We start from the raw sequence: 17682 nt of genomic DNA, 5'->3' as shown, positions 1-17682 counted from the left end.
TATTTGGGTCCTTGGTGTCCAAACCAGCAATGATTGCTTTAGGCTGTGATCATATGATCATCTCAAACCAACCTGATACTGGGGTCTCCTGCTATAGTCTCATGGTGTGAATCCCCTATGTTAATTGAGTCAACTATTGTTTCTGTCTGTTGGCTTTACTTTGTTAACGAGCCATTGTGCAATGTTATGTGTTTTTCTACCATGTGTAATGTACTTTGTGTATCCACAAATTGTGGCAGACTGTTGCTAGAGAGCCTGAGATGAGGTTGGACCCCTGATTAATCAAAGAACGGTCTGTGCACCTAGGCTTCTTTACAATGCATCCGGAAAGTATTCACAGCTCTTCACTTTTTCCACATTTTGCTATGTTACAGCCTTAGTCCAAAAAGGATTACATTCATTATTTTCCTCAAAATTCTGCAAACAATACCCCATATTGACAACATGAAAGAAGTTTGTTTGAAACCTTTGCACATTTATTAAAAATCAAAACAAAAAAATCACATGTACATACGTAATTACAACCTTTGCCATGACTCACAAAATTGAGCTCAGGTGCATCCTGTTTACACTGATCATCCTTGAGATGTTTCTACAACTTGATTGGAGTCCACCAATTTTTTACTGTGGTAAATTCAATTGATTGGACATGATTTGGAAAGACACACACCTGTCTATATAAGGTCCCACAGTTAACAGTGCATGTCAGAGCACAAACCAAGCCATGAAGTCCAAGAAATTGTCTGTAGACCTCCGAGACAGGATTGTATTGAGAAATAAATCTGGGGAAGGGTACAGAAAAATGTCTGCAGTATTGAAGGTCCCAATGAGCACAGTGGCCCCCATCATCCATAAATGGAAGAAGTTTGGAAACTCCAGGACTCTTCCTAGAGCAGCTCAGCCAAACTGAGCGATCGGTGGAGAATGGCTTTAGTCAGGGAGGTGACCAAAAACCTGATGGTCAGCTCCAGTGTTTAACTCCTCAGTAAAAGGCACATGACAGCCCACCAGGAGTTTGCCAAAAGGCACCTGAAGGACTCTCAGACCATGAGAAACAAAATTCTCTGGTCTGATGAAACAAAGATTGAACCCTTTGGCTTGAATGACAAGCGTCATGTCTGGAGGAAACCAGGCACCGCTCATCACCTGGCCAATACCATCCCTACAGTGAAGCATGGTGGTGGCAGCATCATGCTGTGGGGATGTTTTCAGTGGCAGGTACTGGGAGACTAGTCAGGATTGAGGGAAAGATGAATGCAGGAATGTGTAGAGACATCCTTGATGAAAGCCTGCTCCAGAGCGCTCTGGACCTCAGACTGTGGCGAAGGTTCATCTTCAAACAGGACAACGACCCTGAGCACACAGCCAAGATAACAAAGGAGTGACTATAGAACAACTCTGTGAATGTCCTTGAGTGGCCCAGCCAGAGCCCAGACTTGAACCTGATTGAACATCTTCGGAGAGATCTGAAAATGGCTGTGCACCGACGCGCCACATCCAACCTGATGGAGCTTGTAACGGAACGTCCCACACTCCGAATCGAGTGCTTCTGTCATATACCGCTTCCTATCAGTCTGGCTAATAATTACATAATAATCCCATCTCAGGTATTCCAAGATCTCATTTCTCATTTCTCCCTAGTGGACATAGGATGATTTTAGACATAAGAGGGTTCAGGGATGTCCTGGGTGAGTCTGTCATATTTCTCCCGCATTAAAAGTCGACTAACAAGGTCCCAGACCTTCACCTAGTCTGGACATGCGTTAGTCGGGCAAAGTGAACTCACATAGTCTGTCCGCATGACCTCCAATCTTGGCTGCAAGGAGTAGTTGACACCAGTAGGTGTGAAGCAGAGGTCATTGACTCTCTGTCCGGCTGCCAGCGCTTCAGCTGGGTGGTTTTTAACATTCTGGGACTTGGTCTGCTGCTGGGCAGAGGGGCTGACCGCTCCAGCTAACCGTTGGGGAAGGAGGCTGGATTCCACCACACCAAAACTGTGTAGCTGCCATTGCAGGTGAGTTGGCTGCTTCCTTTTCCGTTCCCTCATCTGGCTGCTGGGACATGTCTGTGGTACTGTCTCCCAGATGCACGGATCCTTGCTGGGGAGGAAAGACCACGTTCTCCACCCTGGCCAACTGTTGGGGAGGGACGATGAACATCTCCTCTACCTTCTCCCCCTGTATCTGCTGCTGGGAAGTGATCGCCACCTTCTCACTCTGAGCCTCTGGAACTGCCACAGGGGTGGGGCAGAGGTCTTGAACCCTCTGTCCGGTGACCAACGCTTTAGCTAGGGAAGTTCCTTGCAACTCCACAGATACTGCTGTTGGTGATGGGCAGAGCATAGTGAAGTGTGGCCCTGATACCAGCTCTTCTGCTGGAGGCTCCTCGGGTTGTTCTTCCTCAGCAGAAAAGTCTATCAAATCCCCTGTCTCTGCAACTGGTGTCTGGGGATAGAGGTTCACCATCTCCTGTCCGTGGAACCCAGAAGATGCTATCGGTGCTGGGCAGAGGTTAGCAGTACTCTGCCCTGCTGTCAGCACTTCATCTTTGGGGATGGCAATATCCAGATTTTCCACTGCCGCTTCTCTGGCATACTGCTGGACAGGCACATTCCTCCATCCAAGATCATCCCATGCAGAAACAGGATCATCAAGGTCAGTCAGCACTTGCTGCATCCGCCATAAGACCTCCGCGTCCATAGCTGCGGGGGCGGGTTGGCAAAGCACACTGTTACTCTGCCACATTGCCAACTCGTCAGCCAGGATTTCAGCATTGTCCACTGGTATTTCCTAATAGTCCCAGGCAAAGGGAGCCCAGCCCTGGTGCTGAGCAGAGTCTAGCAGCCATCTGTAGGCGATCTCCAGCTCCCATTCCTGAACTGCCAGAAACTCCAAATCTTCCAGTGCCCAGTTCACTTCCGAGACGTTCAGTAGCCCTTCTCTGAAATCCATGATTTCTTCCAACCACCACTGCAAATCACTCCCAAAGTTAGAGTCCCCTGTCAGCTTCACATACAACAGTCCCAGGCCGCCGTAGCTTAAGCCTTCCTTGGGCTGTCATCTGCTATCCAGGGACATGCTTTTGATACATGCCACCGGAGGGCTCTGTAGCTCTCATCCAGCCGCATCTCTGCCCAGACCAGCCTGCTTAATTCAGCTGTCTGTTCCTTGTGCGGTTTTTCTCCCAACAACAGCACCCGCAATCCATACTGCGACCAGTACCTTTCCTGGTTGGAGGGGAGAACTTTTCCCTGGTGTTGCTGCTCACGGGCTAGCGCTTCCTTCCAGAGTTCGCAGCAAATAGAATCAAACCATTCCAGCAGGACCTGCTCTGATACTGGTCCTCTGTGCTGTATCTGCTTCTCTCGCAACCTCCTTCCGAATTCCTCTTCCATGGCGGCTGGTATCTGTACCTCTCCTCTCCTGCTATCCGAACTTTGGATCCAAGTGAAGGTTGGATGTCCCCGACTGCAGGAAGCGTCCCGCTGCTAGCCACCAATGTAACGTAACGTCCCACACTCCGCTTGAGTGCTTCCGTCATATACCGCTTCCTATCAGTCTGGCTAATAATTACATAATAATCCCATCTCAGGTAGTCCAAGATATCATTTCTTAGTCATCCTATGCCCCTAGTGGACATAGGATGCTTTTAGACATACGAGGGTTCGGGGATGTCCTGGGTGAGTCTGTCACAGAGCTTAAGAGGTCCTGCAAAGAAGAATGGGAGAAACTACCCAAAAATAGGTGTGCCAAGCTTGTAGCATCATACCCAAAAAGACTTGAGACTGTGATTGGCGCCAAAGTATTGCGAAAAAAGGCTGTGATACTTATGTAAATGTTTTTGTTTTCTATTTTTAATAAATTTACTAAGATTTCAAACAAATTTCTTTCACGTTGCCATTATGGGGTATTGTTTGTAGAATTTTGAGGAAAAGAATGATTATATCCGTTTTGGAATAAGGCTGTAACATAACAAAATGTGGAAAAAGTGAAGCGCTGTGAACACTTTCCGTATGCACTGTAGATGACTAGTTGTTAATTAGATCACTGTCGGCTATTAGGTGCTAGATGTGTATTAGCATTATGTTTATGTTAGCTGTTCCTTAGCCATAGTGTTAACTACTTCCCGCCTGCCATATAGCAATATGACATGCACAAAGTGGTTCAGTTATCCTGACTGGACATTATGACTTGAATCAGGATAATTTGCGATCGTGCGCCTGTGGGGGCACGCAGCATGCAATCAGTGGTGTGGTGTGTCAGTCTGACATATCTCTTCTTGGATTTGGGTAAAGAGCCTCTGACGGAGACTCTTTACCAAGTGATCAGCTGTGTCCAATCACAGCTGATCACAGTGTAAGTAGGAAGAGCCGTTAATTGGCTTTTCCTCCTTTCGCATCTGACAGATGCGAGTAGAGGAGAGCCGAATGGCTGCTCTCCTGACAGGGGGGTCTGCGCTAATTAATTATCAGTGCAGCCCCCCAAGGATGCCCACCCAGGACCACCATGGATTCCCACCCAGGGCCAACAGGGATATCACCCAGGACCACCAGGTATGACATTAGAGGTGCCAATCAGTGTCCAGCAGTAATACCTGTCAGTGCCTTCTCATCAGTGCTGCCTATCAGAGCCATCTATCAGTGCCCATCATTGCCACCTATCAGTGCCCATCAGTGCCACCTATGAGGGCCCATCAGTGCTGCCTATCAATGGCCATAAGTGCTGCATAGCAGTGCCACCTATCAGTGCCCATCAGTGCTGCATATTAGTGCCTCCAAATCAGTGCCCCCTCATTAGTGCCACCTCACCAGTGCACATCAGTGCCACCTTATCAGTGTCTGTCAGTGCAGCCTCATCAGCGCCCATCAGTAAAGGAGAAAACTTACTTATTTACAAAATTGTATATTAAAAACAAAGAAAAACTATTTTTTTTTCAAAATTTTCGGTATTTGTTTAGCAAAAAAAAAAACCAGTGGTGATCAAATACCACCAAAAGAAAGCTCTATTTGTGGGAACAAGATTATAAAAATGTTGTTTGTGTACAGTGTTGCATGACCGCGCAATTGTCATTCAAAGTGCGACAGCGCTGAAAATTGGCATGGGCAGGAAAGTGTTCATAGGCCCAGATTCACAAAAGAGATACGACGGCGTATCTCCTGATACGCCGTCGTATCTCTGTTTTAGGGTCTTCCTAACTATGCGACTGATTCATAGAATCAGTTACGCATAGTTAGCCCTAAGATCCGACAGGTGTAATTGAATTACACTGTCGGATCTTAGGATGCAATACCTACGTCGCTGCTAGTCTAGTTTCCCGTCGCAAAGTTAGTCGTCGTTTTTGCTGCCCTAACTTTACACAGCCCACGTATGTGCTGTATAAAGTATGGCCGTCGTTCCCGCGTCGAAATGTAAAACATTTTTGTTCTTGCGTAACACGTCCGGGAATACGAAAGTACGCTACGCAAGTCGCCGTTCGAAAAAATGACGTCACTTCACGCAAAGCACGGCGGGAATTTCAAAATGGAGCATGCGCAGTAGGTCCGGCGCGGGAGCGCGCCTAATTTAAATGGCACACGCCCCTTTGAATTACGCGGGCTTACGCCGGAGGCCGCCAGCGTAAGTTTTCATGCAAGTGCTTTGAGAATCAGGCACTTGCGATGAAAACTTGTGGCGGTGTAACGTATCTACGATACGTTACGCCGCCGCGATTCTACGTGAATCTGGGCCATAGTTTCTATAAACTCTTATCTGATCTTTTATGGTAAATATTCTATGTGAATTTACAATAAAGAGATACAGTTCCAGTTGGCACCTAAGCTAGTGTCGTCTAGTATCTTGGGTGCAACATTCAGCTATAATACCTGGTTCCTGGGTCCAGACTGGAGTAAGCTGTATCTTGGCAGAAGCACCCAATCTGGGTGCTGGACGGTTCCATCACATACATGTTGTATGGACCGTAGAGTTACATAATTGCAGGAGAGAGAAACCAGAACCAGGTCTTCAGGTCTATCAGGCAGGGCTGTGCTATTAGTCGAGGTGTGCAAATTTCAGGATTGGATGGGCAGAATACATTTGTCTATAATAATATTTTATTCTATATCAGATAGGAATGAACCCGGTCTGGAGACAATACCTCTGATCTTTGCTGCTCCTGGAGAAAATGTGACACTTCTGGGTCACTTCACAAATAATAATGTAAAATCTGCAAGTGACGTCACCTGTCATGTATGGAGGACCGCAGACAGAGGTACTGGATGTGGCCGCGGCACAAATATCGGAGAATGCACCTATAAGAATAATGCTTTATATTTCCAAATCAATCAAGTTACCAGTGAGGATAATGCCTTTTATTGCTATGAAATGAAAATGTCTACTAATAATGAAGAGGAAAACACGTATTACTATCTTGGACCACAACTTCTTATTATAGGTGGGTGTTTTTTTGTGTTCTTCAACAATTATCAATGTTCAGAGGAAAATCTCTAAAATCTGTATAGCTGTCCTCAGGGCTTTTTTTCTCAGAGAATAGGTGCAGGAACTCCTCTCTTCTAAGTCACCCTTGACTACACCCCCTACCCACCTCTGAGCACCGTTCCTTAGTTCCACCCCTTACCCACCTCCCCAGTACCACCCATTTTAGAGAATGCAGAAACAAGTATTATTTTGTGTGCCAAGTATTTTGTATAGAATTTGTTAATGAAAACAAGACAATGGACACCCCAGCGACATTAGATCCTCCCCAGCAACAATGGACTCCCAACAGCCAGCATCAAAAGACCCTCCAGCAGCCAGCATATCCCTCTCAGCAACGATTGACCCCCAGCAACAATAGACCCCCCTGCAACATAAGACCCACCCCCAACAACAATAGATACCCCACCTGCAACAATAGACCCCCCTGAAAAAATAGATCCCCTCCAGCAACTATAGATTCCCCAGTAGCCAGCATCAATAGACCCTCCAGTAGCAAGCAACAAAGACCCCTCTCTCAACAGTACATCCCTCCTAGCAATGACTGACCCCCCAGCAACAATAGATTCACAGAGAGCAACAGAAGAACTCCCCAGTAACAATAGACCCCCTTCCTTTGCAAAATAGATCCTCTCCAGCAACAATAGATCCCCCAGCAGACAGCATCAATAGACAGATCATCCAGCACACCCCAGAACCTCTTTGTATTACATACATTCAGTACAGGAGGTGCCGGAACTGCATTCCCCCGCGTTCCCACTGAAAAAAAGCAGTGGCTGTCCTAATCCAATCTTTACAACTGGTAACAGGTCAAAGTGCAAATGAAAGGGGTATTAAAACCCCCAAAAATAGTGCCTGCAAACCGCTCCAGTGTGAAAGGGGTCTTATTGTCTGCATGCGCAGTCTAATGGGACTCGCCCCATTAGATTGGGCCCGCCTTGCGCCGGACAGATTTAAGTTACACCGCTGAAAATTTCTAGGTAAGTGCTTTGTGGATCGGGCACTTAGGTAGAGATTTTGCGGCGGTGTAACTTAAATAGGAAAAGTTTAGTTACGGCCGCTCGTTGTGAAAAGGGCCCAGTGTTCTGAATACAAGGCCTTGCAATTATCTTCACCAGCAGTTGGAGCTCAGAGAAGCAAAGAATTCTAATGCCGCGTACACACCATCACTTTATGTGATGAAAAAAAACGACACTTTCTGTGAAGTAAAAAATTAAGTTTTTGAAACTTAAATTTTCAAAGACGAAGTTGCCTACACACCATCGTTTTCTCACAAGGATCTTGCAAAGTGAGGTTACGTTCCACCACGTTTTACCATTGAAGCTTGCTTCATAAGTAGCTTCTGGGCATGCGTGGATGAAAAAACGTCTTAGAAAACGACGTTTTTTGCTACACACGGTCAATTTCTGTGAAGTAAAAAGTGCACTTTTGAAAAACGACACATAAAATTGAAGCATGCTTCAATTTTTTTTGGTCGTTTTTTACAAGACATAAAACGACGTTTTCCCCCACACACAGTCAATTAAAGTGACGTTTTTAAAAACGTCATTTTTTTTCATCACATAAAGTGATGGTGTGTACGCGGCATTAGGTATGGCAAAGAGCTCAATGATCAATGTAGACACTTGGGCCCGGATTCACATACATTGGCGCATATTTATGCCGGCGTAGCGTATCGAATATACGCTACGCCGACTCAGCGCAGAGAGGCAAGCATAGTATTCACAAAGCACTTTCTCCCACTCCCTCTTAAAGATACGCTGGGTTTCCGCGGCGTAAGCCAGCGTAGGTGGAAGTGGGCGTGAGCCATGCTAATGAGGCGTGACCCCATGCAAATGATGGGCCAAGCGTCATTGAAGTACCTAAAACGAACGGCGCATGCGCCGTCCCGTGGCCGCATCCCAGTGTGCATGCTCAGAATCACGTCAAAACAACTGCCTAAGATATGTCGAATCACTGCCTACGACGTGAACGTAACCTACGCCTAGCCATATTCACGTACTACGTAAATGATGTAAAATACGACGGCTGTGTTCCCTGGTCCATACCTTTGCATGAGTTGCGCCTCCTATATGGGGAATAACTTTACGCCGGATGTACGACTTGCGTAAACAGCGTATATTATGCGCCGAGCGCAAGTACGTTCGTGAATCGGTGTATCTCCCTCATTTGCATATGTGCATAGAAAATCCATGGGAGCGGCAAATGCGTCCATCGTAAATATGCGCCTTCGATACGACGGCATAGGCAAGTTACGTCGGTCGTAGGAAGCCTATTTTCAGGCGTATCTAGTTTTGTGGGCACAGCGCATAGATAAGACGGCGCATATTTACACTTACGCGGCGTATCTCGAGATACGTCGGCGTAAGTGCTTTGTGAATCCGGGCCTTGGTTTGACTAATGACAAATCCTCTTAGTAATCAGAGTCTAAGGCCGCGTACACACGATCGGTCAAAACCGATGAAAACGGACTGAAGGTCCGTTTCATCGGTCCAAACCGATCGTGTGTACGCCCCATCAGTCAGTTATCCTTTGGTCAAAAAAAAGAGAACTTGCTTTAAAATTGAACCGATGGACACCTGACCGATGGGTCAAAACCGATCGTTAGTATGCAAAGGCATAGGTCAAAGGGCCGCGCATGCTCAGAATCAAGTCGACGCATGCTTGGAATCATTGAACTTCGTTTTTTTCAGCACGTCGTGTGTTTTACGTCACCGCGTTCTGACACGATCGGTTTTTTAACCGATGGTGTGTAGGCACATCAGACCATCAGTCAGCTTCATCGGTTAACCGATGAAACGGTCCTTCAGGCCGTTTTCATCGGTTTTGACCGATCGTGTGTACGCGGCCTTAGATGTCTGTATACAGTGTTTAAAGAGATGTACTAGTGGCTGGCAACTGGATTTTGGGCATGTGCCTGCCCACCAATCCTGATGACCACAATTGTTATCCGCTAAGCGATACAAGTCTGTCCTTCTTCTAACGAGCAGGGTGAGGTGGCTGTTCAGTCTGATGATTCAGTTGACAGCCTGACACCTCTTCTGTCAGTGATGCTGTTGGGGTACCCCTGTAGTAGCACAGCAGAGTCTGTCACGCCTGGGCTGAATCTGCAGGGACATTGAGTAGCAAGGTAGGCCTCAATCCTGCAAACAAAGTGGCGGATCGGTACTCACTCGATGGATCCTGGGATGCAAGAGACCTGGGCCCGGTCGGCAGATCCCTTTTAACCATTTCCCACCTCCTCGAGGGTCGCTTGGTATGGTATGTTCTTCTCTGAAGACTTGACCCTGTGAACTTTCCAGCCTTCCTGACACTCTAGGTTCAGACATGATGTATATACAAACCTCCAAAGTCCCCTCTTACTCTCCAGTCAAGGACAGATCATGCTTTATTAGCTGCTTCCCTAGACACAGTAGCGGGGGAATGACCGATCTGAACCCAGAAGTGACAAAATTATTGTTATTTCAATGTTTGTTGGTCACAGAGGAGATCAAGGAATGAATGTTCCCCAAACTCCTCCCACTCGATATCCTGATGTAATTTACCATAACAAAAAATTAGATTTAGGGGGGATCTGAGGGAGGTGAAAGGCCTCCAAGGACTATCATTACTGTCCCTCTGAAAAACAATCCATAGCAGACCAGTTTCCAGAGTGCATTTCTGCCCTTTACATGCCCCTTATGCCCCCCCCCCCTGGGCCCTGGCTGTAGGGCTATGTTTACACTTACGGTTGGGGGGGGGGCAGTTAAAACACAAAGTTGAGCTACATTTTTACAGCTCCTCCTTAGACTGCAAAGGCAGTGGATGGAGTATATGCATGTGTAGCGATATCCCCGTAGGGACTGCATTCACTTTCAGTCACTTTTCAGACAATGAACAGTCCATCAAATTTGTTTTTGTATTTTTATTGAGGGATTAGAACATGGATGGGGTAAGGGGGATGGGATGTCCAGAATCAATAGCAGAAATCAATATGATGATCAATTGGAACCTCTATTTACATCTTCTAGAGCTCCAGCCTCCTCCACCACAATGCTTATTCACAGACTGCTTCTCTCTCTATATATATACTTGTTTCCCTAGCACAGCTAGCACATGGTAGGCCCAACTCTAACACTGTCAGACCTAGAAACTGCCATTTCCTGACAGGGACTGCTGGCCCCTCTGGTGAAAGGAAAGTCTTTAAGTACTAGCTGTAATAAGGTGGACTACTGATCCCAGTCAGTCCTGTGCAGACTCTGACAGCCCTCCTGGCTTCAGCCGCCTGACTTCAATGCCAGTAACATCACAGTCTCTCCCGCTGGCTCTACATCCATTACCTGGCATGCCTCTCCCAGCTCTCCCAACTGTGTATGTCACTCATCAACACCTGGTGGATCCCTCCTGAAGACTTGCCCAGCAGTGTTCCCCGCTGTCCTCTCCTTCTCCTGTTAAATACACCCCTTGGGTTGTGTGGGGTTCGTTCACAGCTCTGAGCCCCTGGTCCAATGTCACCCCCTCCCCCGACAGCCTAATACTCCATCTCTCAGTTCTTTCACCCGAACAACTCCTCCCCAGCTGGGATGACCCAGGTATTTAAGGAGGCCTGGCCCCTGCCTATCCAGGTTGGGGATTGGTCAGGGCTCCTTAACACACCCTAGACAGTTCCACCTCTCTTCCCCTCCTCTGCTTCCAGAATCTTCTGGAGGCCAAAAGGGAGGTAACCAAGAAGTGACTGCTGCCTCTGAGTCACCAGCCTACTCTAGGCCACTCCCAGCCCACATATCAAAACAAACAGACCTATATCTAGCACCTACCTAGGTAGAGGGTGCTACGCATGTTGTGGTCATGATGTAAAACAAAAGCAAAGCACAGCAAAAATGATCTCCCCATCACATTCGGCTGGCAACACTGCCCACTGAGTATGATCTATTCAACTGAATAGGGCAGCCCTGCAACCATGTGCAATTCTTTTTAGGGGTTAAAACAGGCAATAAGGAGGTGGCATAACACCTCTTCACTGCTTGTCAAATTCCCCCTGAAAAGCAATCCAATGTGGATTGCTCCTCAGAGGTTAAAGCTCATGTAAAAGATCCCTAAAAGTGACAGTGATCAGTTTAATTTAAAAATTAGATTTCCAGCAGAAAAAAAGCAAGACCAAGATCACCTGAGCTTGTTTTAAAGGGTTAGTTCACCTTTACAGAAAAAATGTAAAGATGAACTAACATCAGGCACCCTTACTTCCTCCCCCCCTTCCCCCGGTCCCGCTGTACTTACCTCTGGGGTTGCCTACAGGGGCGGACTGACCATTGAGGCACTCGGGCACTGCCAGAGGGCCCCATGCCACTAGGGGGCCCCATCAGGGTTGCCAGACTCAGTAAAACCAGGGACAGTATGTAAAAATCTGTGTTTTTTTTACATCTGTCCCTGATATGTCCGAAACCGACATTTTGATGTGAAAATCTCGAGATTTTAGCTGCCCCGTCTCTGCACTGCCTCCTGGCATGGTGGCCATCTGTAAGCCCAGGGGCCCAATAATCTTCTATTGCCCGGGGGCCCCAGGAGTTGTCAGTCCGCCCCTGGTTGCCTAGCTGTCAGCACCCCGGGGAAGCTGCTCTAGTAGTCTGGTGACTTAAAATCCCTGCTCTTCTCCATTAACACTTACTTGATGGAACAAAAATGGGGAGTATAGCCTCTGGTATTAAAGGTAATATTGATAAAAACGTACCATCATCCAAATTGATATAGAAAAAGGGGGGGGGGTAAGGGCAAAAAGAATAGTTGCTGAGACTAGACTTGGGGACATGCCCACCCTAGAGTTTGTGGACTATCTCAGTACATGTAAAAAACAGTGAAGGTTGTTGAATAAAAAAGATTTATTACAAAATAAGAGATATACAGAACAATCATACAAATCAGAGATTGGCGAAGTCTCTACTAGTTTCGAGGGCTTGCCGCTTCTTCAGGAGAGCCAATCTATAAAATACATAACAGCATAAAGACATATACAAAACAGTTCAGCAAACTTACTTGATGGACCAGAGATGAATTCTGATTGGTCAGTGCTATTAATGTGACAATGCTGACCAATCTTAATAAATCTGGTCCGTGTCAACACGCTTCACAGAGGTCTGTTTTAATTGTTTCTTTGTTCGTCTTTAAGGTAAAACAAGCACCTTAAACATCATTCAGCCAAAGGAAGTGAAATTCCATCAACCTGTTACAATAAACTGCAGCTTCGCTCTACAACAGACCAATGATATCTTAGGAACAGAAGTCTATTGGATTTTTGGGGATGCTAGAGAGAGCTACGTCTACCATCCAAACCCGGACTACATACACCCGGATTACAAGGGCAAATCCAGGTTAGTCGATGGGTCCAACCTTCACCTGGAAGACCTCCATGGGCCAGTTAACACCACCTTCTACTGCCGAGTGATCTTTAGAAAATGCTTTGGGGTACCAGAAAGTCCAAGCAGCATAGATACAATCTTAGAAGATGGTCCTGGAACACGATTAATAGTTAAAGGTAAGTAGTGACCATCAAAAATGTCTAAAAGTATTATTCAAAACAAGCTGTAATTAGAGTTAATGCTACCACAGTCACATGTTGTAGGCAAAGGAACTCCTAAGGACCTTCCCCTTATGGCTCTGGTTCGAGTACCCCTGAGTGTGGAACAGGGGCGCAGGACACAAAGAAGCACAGATGCCAGTAATCAGGTAGCAGACAGTGGCTGCCCCGCTATCCATGCGCCCCTTTTAGGACGCTGGACGCATGGACTCCTATGGTGGGGGTGTTTTTTTTTAAGCACCTAATTAGAGCCAGAGGCTCTAATAGACTTATAAAAAGGATGGGCTCGGTGCTGTTAGTGTGCCGCGGGAACCGTGCCGGGGGGGGGGGGGTGTGTGCTGTCAGTGTGCTGCGAGTCCCGTGCGCAGGGGGGTGGGGGTGCTGTCAGTGCCACGAGACCCGTGAGCGGGGGGCAGGGTTGCCAACTTTCAATACATTTACAAACAATTTGTAAAATCCGTAATGTTTGCATCTGTCCATTAATTTGTCCTGTCAGGGAACTCCTGTGAGACGTTTTGCACATAGACGTAAGCAAGCACATAGCCTTTGCCATAGAATGGCGCACAGTCACGCGCACACGTACAAGCCTAATTCCCCTTGGCACCAGACAGCCTATTTAAAGGGAGTCTGGGCTCTTGTGCTTTGCTGACTGATCTTCAGCTGTGTTCCTGAATCCTGCTCTGATCCTGTGTGTCCTCCCAGTATTTAGACCCGGCTTGCTCTTGACCTTGGCTCTGTGTTCTGCTCCTGTACTGTTGCCCATCTCTGACCCGGCTTCGTTCCTGACTCTGGCTCTGTCTATGATTTGGTACCTCACTGCCCCCCTGCTGACGAACCTGGCTATCCCTGAGACCTTGCTCCTGTCTGTATGTTCCTGGTTGCTGTTAACTCTCGGTTACCTGTCTGGCTGTTTCCTGCTCCTGCTCAGCACAGTCTACTCCAGGCCGCTGAACCCTGCCAAGCTGTTCTTCCGGGACCACCTGCTCCAGGCACTCGTGTCCCTCTTGTCCTTCGGTCTCCTCTGTCTCACCTTCAGCGGAGCCAGGACAGGAGATATAAGAGAGGCCTTGTCAAATCAGTCTCCCATCCGATCCCTGACATGTCCATTATGGACGTGTAGTCTGTATGTCCGAAATGGACATTTATGGACAGATGCAAAAATTACAGATGTTACAAACTGTTTCTAAATTTACTGACGGTTGGCAACACTGGCGCGCGCGGGGGGGGGGGGTGTTTAGTAATGTTATGTGATGCTGATCTCTATATACCCTATCTCTGGTGCTGACTTGTATGCCCTATCTGTGATGCTGACCTGTATGCCCTATCTGTGATTTTAATTAAAGGAGGAGTTTTTTTGGAGTGCAGCTGTCCCAGCTTTTTTCCTTCATCCTAACCTGCATTTTGATTGCACTGCCTGCACCCTTGGCTCGGACCACAGGAATCAGATTACCTGGTTCTCTTTGAGCGGTTACCCACTCTCTCATCGCCCTATCTGTGATGCTGACCTGTATGCCCTATCTGTAATGCTGACCTATATACCCTATCTGTGATGCTAAGCTGTATACTCTGTGCTGTGAGGCGGAGCTGTATACTCTGTCCTGTGATGCTGAGCTATATACTTCTGACACTATGGGTGGAAGCAAGTGGAATACAGTGGACGGAGTGGGTTTATTCTATAAAGGGTGGGGCTTATGGGAAGTGGGATAGGTCAAAAAGTAAGTGTGGGGTCTGACGCCCCCTCATCCTAAAACTTCACTAGCCACCACTCGTCATCACAGATAGACAGTAAGGACATAGTCAGTAGCCAAGACAGAGTAATACACAAAGAGCAGGAGAAGCGTAGTCAGGCAGGATGCCGCGGTCGTTACCTAAAAAGACAGCAGAGCAAAGTCAGAGGCAAGCTGAGTAGCAGGCTGGGTCAGCAATGAGAGGTCAGACAGCAAGAGCAAGAACACAGGAATGTACGTCATGGGTAGATAAAGAACATCCACCAATGACCACACATCTGGGTAGGCATCCTGGTACTATTCCCAGAATTGGACATGCACTGGTGTGCTCCAATGCGCGTAGAGGTGTGTGCTGATGCGCATTGGCGCGCACAGATGTACTGATGTGTCAGTGCATGTTGGTTACTGGACGGGGCTCGTCTGTATGCTGGAACATGTGCACGAGCATTAGCTGCAAGAAAATGAGCATTAGCATTAGCTGTACTAGTATTGGTCCCCTGACATGCACACTCTATGATCAACTTTATTAGACACTTGAACGCTATTCTTTGTTCTGAACAAGTTAAAGTCCCAGGTAAGGACATCCCTATGGAAGTAGAGGGTTTGTGGTCATTGAAGAGTCTTAGGTAGATTCAGGTAGCAGAGCCTATAGTTACGGCGGCGTAGCTTAGCGTGTTTAGGCTACGCCGCCGTAAGTAAGCTAGGCAAGTACATGATTCTCAATGTACTTGCCTGCTAAGTTACGACGGCGTAGCCTAAATCGGCGGGCGTAAGGGCGCCTAATTCAAATGTGTTGGGGGGGGCGTGTTTAATGGTAATGAGGCTTGACCTCACGTTTTTAATTTTTTTTTCAAACTGTGCATGCGCCGGGGCGCCTACATTTCCCAGTGTGCATTGCGGCTAAGTACGCCGCACAGGCCTATTGATTTCGACGTGGAGGTAAACAACGTAAATCCCGATTCGCGGACGACTTACGCAAACAACAGAAACATTTCGAATTTCGCGGCGGGAACGGCGGCCATACTTAACATTACTATTCCACTAGGGCCTAGCTCTAACTTTACGCGGCCTATCTCTTACGCAAACGGCGTAAAAGTACTGCGTCGGCCGGGCGTACGTTCGTGAATCAGCGTATCTCCTCATTTAGATATTCTACGCCGACCGCAATGGAAGCGCCACCTAGCGGCCATCCAAAATATTGCGCCGTCCTATCTTAGATATGTTTAAGCATATCTCTGTTTGAGCATACGCTTAAACATAAGTCGGCGTAGATTCTGAGTTAGGTCGGCTTATCTACTGATAAGTCGGCCTAACTCTACCTGAATCTACCTATTGGTCTCTACAGGGAGAGGAGGGCAACCATGTTGGATAGTGATCCAAACCTACTAAGAAATGTCAAATAAAATCATGTCCATTTGACCCCTATATCTCCACTCAAGGGCATCCAAACCTAAAAACAATTTGCAGCTTGTCAATCCTTAGAAGTGTTAGCTACATTCAGTAATTTTTAAGTATTTTTTTCCTTTATTTTCACCTGGTGATCTAGCCAGTAACACATTTCATGTATTTAGAATGTATTTAGAATGGCTACACTTAATCCTCCACTTCATATATAGAGGAGCAATGAATCCTCCCTTGGACCAACATTGGCCATCTAGTATTAATTGGACATGGACATAAATCTACTAGTCCATCACTTTACATAAGTGATTAACAAAGTAAAGCCAAACTCCAGCTAGCACTGGGAAAACTTTTTACCCTTTTGGGATAAAAGTTTTAACTAAATGAATAAAAAGTGATAATTGTAAAAGGATTTGTCTGAACCCACTAGCTGCCAGTTTTGCTGGATAGCTTGGTTAGTTAAAGAAAGTTGAAAATCAAGAACTTACGTTATTGAATTATTGACCAAACAAAACAATATGGTTGAAAAATCATAAAAATTATTCCAGTCCATAGCTATGTGTGTTGATAAAATGGGTAAATAATGTTTGATTTGTTTGAACTGAACTGAAAAAAATTTAAAGTTATCCTTGCGGTGGGGCCCTCTTGCATTGCTAGGGTTAAATTTTCATATTTTTTTTGGTCTAGGGTAACATTAGAAAACAATTAAAGGGGTTGTAAAGGTACATGTTTTTTAACCTTAATGCATTCTATGCATTAAGGTGAAAACACATCCCACAATTAGCGGCCCCCCAGCCCTCCCATTTCCTTAACCCAGAGGCGATTAAGTTCGCATGTGCTGCGCTATATAAGTTTTTCATTCATTCATTCATTCTTAACTGAGCCCTGGAAAGTCCCGCGTCACGAACACGCTCGATCGTTGCCCGGGCTTCTCAGCTATTCTCGGCTCTTCATTGGATAGATTAATAGCAGCGCAGCCTTTGGCTTGCGCTGCTGTCAATCAAATGCAATGATGCAGCGTGTCGGGGGCGGGGCTGAGTCATACACTTGGCGGCTATGGCCGCTGAGTGTATCACATGGAAACGCCCCCGCAAGGTAACCCCCTCGGGAGAGAGCTTCCCAGAGGGGGTTAGCTCTTGCAGGGAGGAGCCGCCGTGGGACCCCAGAAGTGGATGTTCGGGGCCACTCTGTGCAAAACGAAGTGCACAGTGGAGGTAAGTATGATATGTTTGTTATTTTATTTATTTTTTTAACCATGAAGCTTTAGTACCATTTTAATCTTAATTTCTCCCTTGCTCCCCTGAAATCTTGAGCTCTCCTCTTCCCCCTAACGTGGTCAGCCCACCATGTCCTCACATACAATGCAGGACTGCTGGTCCTGCATTGTATGTGATGACATCAGAGTGTCTGCAACTAACGGAGCACCAAAGAAATCAGTTTTGGGGAACCAGTCATAGTGAGGAGAAATCAATTTAAAATGTGATAACGTAGTAATGTTAAATTATTTAGGCTTATGAATATCAAAATGCTTCCT

The 17682-nt window shown here is 46.6% G+C and overlaps 1 protein-coding gene across 1 annotated transcript in view; it reads left to right on the top strand.

The window, feature by feature from the left end:
* Nucleotides 1-17682, top strand: part of LOC120933550 — a 45545-nt gene that overhangs the window by 27308 nt on the left and 555 nt on the right. The window contains exons 3-4 of the mRNA XM_040346808.1: nt 6103-6429; nt 12613-12978. Coding sequence (XP_040202742.1) covers nt 6103-6429; nt 12613-12978 — 693 coding nt within the window. The remainder of the gene's footprint in view (nt 1-6102; nt 6430-12612; nt 12979-17682) is intronic.

This window comes from Rana temporaria, chromosome 3 (assembly GCF_905171775.1).
Source record: "Rana temporaria chromosome 3, aRanTem1.1, whole genome shotgun sequence".
In the NCBI taxonomy this organism is placed as follows: Eukaryota; Metazoa; Chordata; class Amphibia; order Anura; family Ranidae; genus Rana; species Rana temporaria.
Note: the sequence above shows the minus strand (reverse complement) of the source record. Positions and strands in the feature narration are given on the sequence as shown.